Here is an 11,595-nt window from a genome sequence, read left to right as displayed (position 1 = left end):
GAATGATTTTGGGAGGTGAGAGACGAAGGGGTGTGTGTTGCAATGTGGAAGGAAGGGCGCTGACTTCCAGAACAGAGAACTTCAAGATTCAAATTCAAAAAAATTCACTAGGCCAATCGATCCAAATTAGCTGAATAACCACAATCACTGTCAGATGGTCAGAGGAAGGAAATCACTCTACCAATACTCATATTTTCAAATTGATGTTTTTATTGAGATAGGACAGTGAAGATTTTAGACAGGAAAGTAGTAGGCGAGAGGGCTGGGAACTGACCCACATCTGACTTGAGTCTGGGTCCCCACGACATTCAAGCCCATACTTGGGTGGGTACCTTATATTGGTGACAAAAAGACCAACAAAGGTCGGCGTCTGCGCCTTGAACTTAATGCTCGTGTATTGCTTGGTGCGAGCACTCCCAAAAAAGTAGTAATCACTCAAAATAATGGAAAAAATTATGATGTCTACAATGTCTACTGGAGACATTGTAAATGGACTAGCTCCGAAACGTCTGTCTCTCCAGTTAATCCTTAGACTTCTGTTGTATATTTTCGGCTTCAATACACTTTTTCACACAAGTCTTGTGTGCGCCTCCTTTTTTCCATTATTTTGAGTGATTACCTTATGTTGGTGAAATGTGGCACAGCAATGCTGATGAGCAGGATGCTTGCACACAACCCATATTTCTTCATAGGGTCCAACATTTACAATTGAGTGCATTTGTTTATTTATACACATCAACTATCACATCACACAGATTAGTGCAGTTCTACTCTACATAAAATTAACTGATCACATTGCCCAGTGTGGTTGTAAGTTATTTTGGTGCATGTTATTATCGTCCCTGGAGTAGTGGAGGTTGGTGGGTGGATGATGTGTGTCAAGGGTTGCTGTCCGGCACAGTCAAAGTTCACCGAAGGGCTTATTATGGGTTTGCAGTTTAGTTGTGAACAGCTGGAGTTCTTGCAGCTTGAAAGACACTTTGCTCCTCATCTGATGACTTTTATCAGTTGTCTGCTTGACATAACAGGGAACTCTTGTACGGTACTTATACTCCTCTGTTATCAACCCAGTACGACATGGCCCCTTTTGTAAACGAGCGGTTACCAGAATGGCAAGTTGTAGTGTAATACTAAAGGCCCTGTGCACTGTCATAAGTCCCTTTTCGACTAGCCCTGTTAGAACGGGGCTGCGCGCTGCTGGGGCGTGGTTTCGTTTTCTTTTTGCATTTACCCCACCCATCATCAGCTCAAACAGGGCTCAAACAGGGGCGATTATAGAATCGCGAAAGACGTGGTTCGAGGCGTGCGGAGCTGAGTTCCACTAGGCTAAATGTTGCCTGTGTTAGGATTTACCGGCATGTGAAAACACCTATCCCCACTCACGCACTTTAAAAATCAACTTTTCTGTCGGCAGTTTTTACAGTAGACAGAGAAAATTTGCTCAAGCAATTATCATGTTCTTTAAAGTAGCCTAAGTCCAGTCCTTGGCCAAGGAGTTATATTATTAGCTTATTAGGCTATTATTTTAAAATCACGCTATTTCCAAAGCTCCATGCCTCCTCCTTGTGAGAAGTCGTTTTTTTACCACCATGCAAAATAGGGCACACTAAAGTAGCCCTTTTCATTGCACATATCTTCATATACGAACCTGCAGAGGGATGGCGAATTTGCTGTTATCAAATTAAATGTAAAAATGAAAATTTCGAATGAAAAAGACAACTGTGGTTTATTCGAGGGAACAAAGATTTCCTCTCTATCCGGCTGGAGAACAACGCCATTGTTTACTTGAAGTGGCGACCGCTTAAAGTTAAATAACTTTGGATTTAAAGAACATAAACATGTGCCGTAAAAACCTGTAAAAAGCTAAGAATCCCAGCCTTCGAACAAGCCCTAACACATGTATGTAGGTCTAGGTTAAGGAGATCGCTGTCTGTTCGAAAACAAAATGACGAGGTAAAAAAAAAAAATGTTTGGAAAGCGCTATTTTTTCACTTGAAACAGCGGCCGCTTAAAGTTATATAACTTTGGATTGAAAGAACATAAAAACGTTCCGTGAAAACCTATAAAAAGCTAAGAATCTCAGCTTTCGAACAAGCCCTAACACATGTCTGTAGGTCTAGGTTAAGGAGATCGCTGTCTGTTCGAAAACAAAATGACGAGGTAGGGCTTAGATTCACAATGGCGTGAAAACACAGTGTTGTCGCAGCTAGTTGCAGCAGCTGATCATACGGCCCAGTTCTAGCCCCCGTTGTATGGAAATGCGTGCGAGACAGCACCATCGACCCCCCCGTCAAGTTTCATGAATATTTATAAAGCCCGCACCGGAACGCGGAACCCAATGGAAAAATGACTATAGTGGTGTAGTATACATTCCATGACTATTGCAGCATTCCACTGGAACAGCATGCATTAAGAGTCTACATTATTAGAGTTATTCTGGGTTTTTATTTAGCTTTGAAAGCTCAATGGTCATGGTAGCCTGTCAAGAATATACGGTAAGACAAAAAGTATAATCTGGCACTGCACCTTGATGAAGGTGAGGGAGGATCAACGATTGGCATTCAATCTGAATGGTTCAAACTGTATGGCTGCATGAAATGGTCAGCCATAGCTAATGGTTAGGCAGGTGGTCTTAAGATCAGAGGGTTGCAGGTTTGAATCCCACCCTTACCTCTCCCTATACACCTCCATCCATTGCTGAAGTGCCCTTGAGCAAGGAACCTGTAGCCGCACATTGCTTCAAGGACTGTAACCAATACCTGTAAATATATGTAGGCCTAAGTTGCTTTGGATATAAGCATCAGTAATGTAATGTAACCAGCACGTCCACCACAATGAAATGAGCCAAAACTCCCACTTGGAAAGTCCCATTGTCATTGTGGCACAGTACAAGCAATGCAATTGCATTTATGTCTGCCTCATCCACGCAAGGAGGCAACCAAATGGTTATGGTGATGATGATTATTCACCCCCATCCCCCTCACCCGGGAGTCGGGAATCGAACCGGCAACCCTTGAGCTACAACCCTGACCACTTTACCACTTACCAAGTCCTCTCCGACAACTGTCCATTCAGATTAAAATAGAGGAAACTTGTTACACAAAGTGAAGTGATTGAAGGACAGACTTTGCATCCTTTTGGGTTGTCTCTGAAGGTGCAGTGCTAGACCACCTGTTTTCTGCTGTAATAGTGAGTAATAGTCCCCTTAAGAAATTTAGGTCAGCTGTGTTGTTTAAGGGCACCAGCCATCACATAGGTGGCATTCGAACTTGAACCCCTCTGATGTTAAATCCAACTCCTAAATATGAGGCGGCATCTTCTCCAAATGTGTATTGTCATGTCAATCATAGTCTTATATTTTGCATCTCAAGTTAACTTACCTTCCTTGTCATCTGTCATTGGCATGGTTCACTTGAAAAAGAAACGACTGTGACCCTGGTGAAATAAAGGATAAAAATATCCGGTAACACTTTATTTTAGGGATACATCTATTAGCACTAATACATACAATGTTAATGCCTGCATAAGTAACTTGTAAGGCATGTACTAAGCAAACACTAAGGCCTACTAGGTCCTTACTAAGGTTAAATTGGTAATAAATCCCTTATTGTGCATGAACAAGACATTTGCGAAAACATGCCTAACAAATATTTGATTTTGCTTTGTACATGCCTTACAAGTTACTTATACAGGGACATTGTATGTATTAGTGCTTGTAGATGTATCCCTAAAATAAAGTGTTACCAAATATCCTTCAGGATAAATAAAGGAGCTCTACTGCTTTGTATAAAAGTGGGGCAGCATACTGGTTTCGGAGGTGGTCTTAAGATCAAAGGGTTGCAGGTTTAAATCCCACCCTCCCTATACCTCCAGCCATGGCTGAAGTGCTTTTGAGAAAGGCATCGAACCCCACAATGCTCCAGGGACTGTCACCAATTCCCTGTAAATATGTAACTAAGTCACTTTGGATTAAAGTGTCAGCTAGGTGTAATGTAATGTAATGTAATGTATGAATGAATGAATGATTTTATTTGACATCTTCAGTTCATATAAATAAAATAAATACATGATTGAGTTTCATATAAACCGCACCACATACTTAAATTAAAAAAACAGAGAGTCAGGATAGCACAATAAAGCTCGAAAGCTTATTTCCATTGTGGTCCTTGGTGGTAATGATCTGCTTTCTGCCCATCTCAGGAGGGAGACATGATGGTGAACCAGGACATGTCGGACCCCACCGTCTTCTACCACGAGGGCTTCTTCTGGCTCTGCTCCTTCACCGGCCGCCTCGAACCGTCGGAGGGAGAAAACTTACTCAAGTTCTGGTTCAGTAAGTGAGAGTCTTGAATAATTATGGCCTCTGAGGAACCACCTAAGGTAGCTAAATGGTCCGAGAACATTATTCAGAGAACCTGGGGTTTTCAGTATTGGGCAGATACATTTTGGATGAGAGGTAGCTTAGGAGCACTGAATTATGTCAGTTGTACAAACGACCAGAGGTCAGCTAGCCAAAGTAAAAGTAGAAGTAAAACAAAAAAAAACTACAATAGTTTTCTCACTGACTAACTGGTCTACAGTTACCGTAGAGCAATTTACCAGATTCTGCAGTGGTTGGATCAAATTTTGGAGTTTTCTATTTTTTTTTGAATAACTAGTGTACCTGCTATGTCATATCATGTGCCAGTGTTGTGCTTACGCCATAAATGTACTTCTACTCTTACTTTTACCCCTGCAAACGACCCACAGTAATTGTTAAGTTGGAATAGTAGATTTAATCGCTCCTAATACTGTACGCTCGTAGCCTGGCTATCGGGACTCTAAATGTCCAGCAGAATGGAATGAGCCTACAAGGCAGCATGGGAAATTCCCAGTCTAGTATGTTGATACCACATAGCTGCATTGTCACATGGTGGAAATGGCAGCATTGATGGGGACGTGTGTGAGGGCCGCAGGATGTTTCCCCTCTGACTAACTCCAGCAGCTTTGGAGGGTACACTAAAGGGTAGGGCTGTAACGACATTGTATCGAACCGAGAAATCGTGATACACAGTCACGATACTGTATCGTGAAGGAGGCAGTATCGTGATACGCCCTTTCAAAGTTTTATTACCCATTAGGCCAGAAAACAACCTTATGATTTGATGTGATAGTGTTTACAAACTTCAGTGGAGATACATTTCAGAAATCGTGGGGTTGAGTGTATCGTTACAGCCCTACTAAAGGGCTCACAAGGTTTGAGGCACTCAACAAGATGATTTTGAAAATCCATTATTCTTCAGGACTAACATTTAAAATCCTAACACGTTTCAGGCCACATTGGCATTTTCAGTGCATAAATGCATTAACCCACTAAGATAGGCCCCTGTTATAAATTAGCTGTTACTGTACTCTGATAGTAAGAAGTTTTGTCAAGGAATAGAAAAGTATTCCATGGTGGACCACTGCACGCCATGAGGCTACGTAATAGAATAAGCCTCCCTCATTATTATGTGGGCACAACATGCTGATAGTAAAGGTTCTGCATGAAAGGGTTAAAAGAAACACCAACATGCTCCGCACACAGTCGTGCTCTTCAGAGGCAGGATAAAGAGCTTAGGAAGGGTTGTCATGAGACAAGGTGTTAGGCATCCTGGTCCCAGCCTGCTGTCATCAGCTCTTGCCTATGGCACCCCTCTGCACAGGCATGGTGAGCTAGGCACAGGCAGACGCCACCATTGGAATTGGCACAGCAGAGCAGGACCGGCCGGGGGCATTTCAGGTGACAGGATTTTGGGATGGATAAAACAAAGGATGCATTACTTTGTCCTCCTCTTCCTCCTGCTCCTCATTTCCTATGTTTGTGATGTTATAAAAAGCTGCCCATTTTGACGAAACGATCAGGTGTTGAGAAGTTCGGAGAACTCAGAAAGGAAACGATTCCTGTCCAGTTGCAGTGTTGTTTCCTCTGTGCGCTGACCTTTTTCCAAGCGGCTGCGTCACTGGTCACCATTACCTATCCATCACATTTCCAGAGGCTGAAACAGATGAGGAGTGTCGATGGCATACTGAAATAAGAAAACCCTTACCCTAACCCTTGGGTCCTGAAAACTAACTCGATATTAGAATTGAGTTTAGGATAATAATTTAGTGTACTGTTCATTTTTGGTGCATCTGCATGTATCAACATGTAATTTTGTGTTCTTGATGTTATTATTGTGCACATGCTGCTACTTTGTTAAACTGTACCTAGTCAATATAATGTTGACTTTAAAATAGACTAACAGAACTTACAGCAGCTTGTGATTGTAACCGTGTTCTTGACATACCAAAGATGAATATGAATATAATGACATCGATATCAGCCTAGTGCATTTCATGTGAAGATACTGTCTGCAGTGACCATTTTCCCTCTCTCCGCAGCCAACCAGCCCCACAGTAAGGAGTGCAAACATGCCTACCTGTTCCCTTACCCAGTGTCTGAGGCCACGCACAATGCCACCACCGTTGACTCCGCCATCAGTAAGTACCAATAGTACTGAATGGAAGAGTGTGTAGAACACAATAGAACTCAATAGAATAATAGAATAGAATGACCAATGAATTTGCGGACATGCATGAGTAATAGTTTAGACACAGCCTATGTAAGTATATAATATGATCCTTCTGAATTAAAATTAATCTGGCTACAGAACTACAAAAACTGCTTCCAAAATGGCCCGTAGTGTGCTTATGGGAGCTTATAGGAGCACTTCTGCCAATTTCAATATGCTGCTATATTGCTCACACTACCCTTGACTTGTCAGTACCCGGTGATGCTGCATATTTCGGCTCAGCCCTTTCCGAGATCTGAGCTATTCTAATGGGGGCAGCCTTTGTTTACATGAAAAATCTTCTTAACATAGGCCTACTCCAAATATTATCCCAAAAGGTATCGCTGTTTGCTAGTTCTCTGCTGATGTTGCATAACCTTTTGGATGTTATTGGGAATAAATCAAGACGTTTGTTAAAACAAGTGTAAACAAACTCTGCCCCCATTACAATGACTAGGATCTTGGAAAAGGCTGAAGAAAAAAAATTACACTCATGTGACTGACAATTCCGGGGTAGTGTGAGCAATGAGCATTACAACTGCATGTCGAAATTGGCTGAAGTTATCTTTTAAGGTCAATTCAGCATACATTCTCAAACACATACATAATGTAATGTATTATAATGTATAACACAAAGTATGTATTTGATCTGTTGGGACACACTGACTGTTCCTCACATATTACTGTATATATCCTTGATAATACCCTCTTTCGTAAGTCGCTTTGTATAAATGACTGCTAAATGTAATGCAATGTAATATCCTTATGTAGTCTACAGGGACTTCTGGAAATTCTGAAATTAAGTTCATTTTGGCATACATTTTCAAGCACACAAATAATGTATAATGTATTATAATTCATAACACAAAGTAGGCTATATATTGCTCTGTTGGGATGCACTGGCTGCATCTGTATCCAGTATTTTCCCCACACATTCTATATAACTAATAATACCCTCATTTATAAATCACTTCGCATAAATGTGACCGCCAAGTGTACTGTACTGTAATGTACTGTACTGCCATGTCCCTGTGTGTAGTCTACAGGGGCTTCTGGAGCGTGTTTATGCTGGTGGGTGTGCTGGCGGCCATCTTGGCTGGATTCCTCATCATCTGTGCGGCTCCGTTCGCTAGCCACTGTCTCTACAAGGCTGGAGGAGGACTCTACTTCATAGCAGGTGATCACATATCTCTCATGTTACTCTTTGAGCAATTAAATCAGGATAACAATATTCTCAGTTTCTACATTTTGTGCCCATTCGCTATTCGGTATTGGCAAGGGGTTCACGATTCGATGCACATCACGATACACATAGCATGATGCAATACTATCACGATGCATTGAAACACATATTATTGCGATATTTACTTCAGTAAATGTGTAAAAATACAGCTTACTTGCTAGTTAGCATTCATAAGTCAATTTATCAGGTACAACAGAACTATTATCTAATCTCTACTGAAAAAAATGAACCAGTAGCACATTCCACACACAATGTTTTTAAAAAAAACCTTTTTTATTATTATGAAATAATCGTGTCATGAATCATATATAGCGAAAATTAGTATCGCGAATAAAAAATTCTTTGTATGGCTTGAGGCCATTTCACGTTTCACCCTAATATAAAGGCATCAATCAATCGGTGGTGCGGATGAGACATCATTAACCCCTTAAGACACGGCTTTACAAATTAGCTTTCACCAGAATGGCAATGACCAAGTCGTAATATATTACTGAAGGCCCTGTGCACTGTCATAGTAGTGTAGTACTATAGTAGTTAACTTTCAATGTCTATTACAGCATGCCACAGGACGTACGGCGCGCATTATGTGGCTACGATCCAAAAAGAAGTTTAGCTAAGAAGGAATTCTAGTTTAGAACTAGCTCTGTTGACTACCATGGTAGGGAGGATGAATGCAAATCTTAACAGACATGCTAATAGGCCTACTGACATGTAATACTTAAGTTATAGGCCTACTATGATGGTCTAAGATTAGACTTAGCTATCTTTGGTCAATGCAGTGGGCACTCTGCAAAATTCCAGGCAGGGACAGCAGCAGGTTCATCCCTCTGTGGCTATTCTGGACCTGATAGCATTGTGTCTAAGCTAGCACTGCAGGAGCATGAGCTGGGCAGCGTGACGGACACATTTCGTCACTCACTTGTTAATAATAAAAGAATTACAAACACATTTCACCAGTTGGTATCCCCTCAAACTCCAAACAGAGTCTTAGAACACACACAAACACACAGACCCAAACATGGGCATGCACCTCACATCCGCTATTCTTGGCTTGCTAAGTGACTAAGCAAAGTCTCGAGAGACTGAGCTACAAAGCATTCTTTAGTATCTCTCCTCTCACCCTTCTATCTCTCCCTCCACCCATCCCTCCTTCACTCCCTCCATCCCTCCCACCATTCCCCATTCTCTCCTCCACAGCTCTATTTCTGCTGGCTGTCATTGTCATGTTTGTCATCTGGAAAGAGGCGCTGGAGTTTGTGCCGCTCTACTTGGATCACCAGAGAGACAAGTGTCCGCTCTTTGAGATGAACATGGACTACGGCATTTCCTTCATGTTCGCCCCTGTGGGGATTTTCTTCTGCCTGCTGGCCGGCCTGCTCTTCTTTGCCATCGGACGCACTGTGCAGAGGAGGGGCGTTTAAGTGGCCTGCAGGGGTCACTGATGTGCGGACACAGCCACACTACACCACATGACTACACAAGCGTTGCTTCATGGATTGTCTATTTTTTTTCGGAAGGCGGCTTTGTACTTTTCACATATTTTTTTTTACATGTGTTTCCTCAGATGACTTCGATTTTGAGAGCAGTGGGTGCTGATGCAGTGCTGCTCAGAACTGTAATCTGTGCTTCTCAACAGGTGCAGCTGTGGTGAGCATGTGATATTGCCAGACCCTGGACATCATCAGCATAAGTTCATATGGTAAAGGTCCTGCCACATGTTTGTTTCAGCCAATTAGCTCACAATTCTCATCATTTACGTCACACAAGTTCCGTTTTGAAAAGAAGCAGGTGGAAAAGACAGACACGTAAATTTATGTTGATGCCATCAGGTGCTACTTACAGTTACTTCCTTTCCGAAACGTGGTCATACACTTAGACATCAAGAGAGATGTTTAATTTCAGGAAGGGTCTAATCATTTTTTCTTCAACTATGTACCTGCTTCGAATGCATTGAATTGAAGGTGTCTGACATCATGTGAAAAAGGCCCCTTTAAGCTGGCAGCTAAGTTCAGCTAATTAACCCCTTAGCACAGAGCCTATGTTATAACCTTACTATCACCAAAATTGTAATGGCTATGTCTTAATTTATTGCTCAACACTCTCGGAAATGTCATAGCAATGTTGCTATAATGTAGCTGAGTATTTTCAGCAAATACTGAATAGGCCTGCTGGCGACTCCATCTGCACTAAAGGGCTACTGAGATCATCTATAGGCCTAATAAAGGGTCAGACTTTTACTTTTTCAATACAGTTTTTGTCTGCATCACCTCCGATGTTCTGTTTAAGAAAGCAGTCACAATTCAGCGTCACTGCACTCCTTGGCAACATGGTAAGCTGAGGATGTTTGGAGCTGCCCTCTAGATGAGATCATAAGCACTGTTGTTGCCTCTGCAGATTACTAGCAATCCATACATGTGAGGCGTGTGCCTATTTGAGTGTAAGGAGTGGAGTGTGGTGTTTCGAGTGTATGGTTGTTTTGAACGGGCTAGCGTGGTTTGGGATCACACAATGTGTTTATACTCTATTTTTTGGGGTGAATGCTAACACACAAAATACACAAAGAGTGTTTGTCACAAACTTTGCAGTGTTAATTCATCACAGAATCGATTTTAAAAGGCTACTCTTTTAGTTAGTCCAGCTCTGTGGGTGTTGAATTAACACTGTCAAATGTACTGTGAGCATAGTCGATGGCTGATGACAGTGTGAAAACACAGACCATTGAAGAGCTTTGCCGTTTTTGTTATCACGCTGTATTATAGCATTTTTTTCTGCATGTATTGATTAGATGCACAAGACACTGGACAGCTGTTTGTCTTTAAAGACACTAAATATACAGATCATTTTGTATGTAGGCCCTATGTATGTATGTATGTATGTATGTATGTATGTATGTATGTATGTATGTATGTATGTATGTATGTATGTATGTATGTACGTACAGTATGTATGTATGTATGTATGTATGTATGTATGTATGTATGTATGTATGTATGTATGTATGTATGTATGTATGTATGTATGTATGTATGTAGAGGTATGTATGTATGTAATGTATGTAATGTATGTATGTTTTTTTGTTGCCAAAAATCACTGATAATCTTTGAGGTGTAGGATTCAATAAATTAGAGGAGAATATTAATAACACTTATTTACAGCACATGACATTCAACTTCCATTAGAAATCCAGAACTTGAACTGTTTAACATCTATGACTGGTTATATATGATGACATTTGCTTTGTAAATAATTATTTGATATAATTATTTACAGTACATATTGGATATATTGAAATACTATTTAGACAAATAAAACACAAATATATGTAAATCTTGCATTTGTCACTGGGAATGTATGTATGTACTGCTGTTTAAAGTATGTCTGTCAGCTTCGAGGTAGCCATTACAGAAATTTAGCGTTGCTACTTTTAGCAACTGCCTCCAACGTCGAGCGTATACAGCCAAGACAGCTGAAAGACAAGTTGCTGGCAGGTGCTGATTGTAAACTAGAGTGGACATGTCACACACACACACACACGCACGCACACACACACACACACACACACACACACACACACACACACACACACACACACACACACACACACACACACACACACACACACACACACACACACACACACACACACACACACACACACACAAATTCACTTACGGACACACACACACACAAATTCACTTACGGACACACACACACACACACGCATGCACGCATGCACACATGCACTTACGCACACACACACACACACACACACACACACAC

General features: G+C 41.3%; 1 protein-coding gene across 1 annotated transcript in view; it reads left to right on the top strand.

Annotated features, from left to right (window-relative positions):
- tmem182a (transmembrane protein 182a) overlaps positions 1-11,348 on the top strand; it is a 13,630-nt gene extending 2,282 nt beyond the window's left edge. The window contains exons 2-5 of the mRNA XM_063213680.1: positions 4,201-4,333; positions 6,403-6,501; positions 7,612-7,749; positions 9,013-11,348. Of these exons, the coding sequence (XP_063069750.1) occupies positions 4,201-4,333; positions 6,403-6,501; positions 7,612-7,749; positions 9,013-9,236 (594 nt within the window). The 3' untranslated portion in view covers positions 9,237-11,348. The remainder of the gene's footprint in view (positions 1-4,200; positions 4,334-6,402; positions 6,502-7,611; positions 7,750-9,012) is intronic.
- The last annotated feature ends 247 nt before the right edge of the window (positions 11,349-11,595 follow it).

The sequence above is a fragment of the Engraulis encrasicolus genome, chromosome 13, assembly GCF_034702125.1.
Source record: "Engraulis encrasicolus isolate BLACKSEA-1 chromosome 13, IST_EnEncr_1.0, whole genome shotgun sequence".
Lineage (NCBI taxonomy): Eukaryota > Metazoa > Chordata > Actinopteri > Clupeiformes > Engraulidae > Engraulis > Engraulis encrasicolus.
The sequence above is the reverse complement of the archived record's forward strand: the minus strand, read 5'-3'. Positions and strand labels throughout refer to the sequence as shown.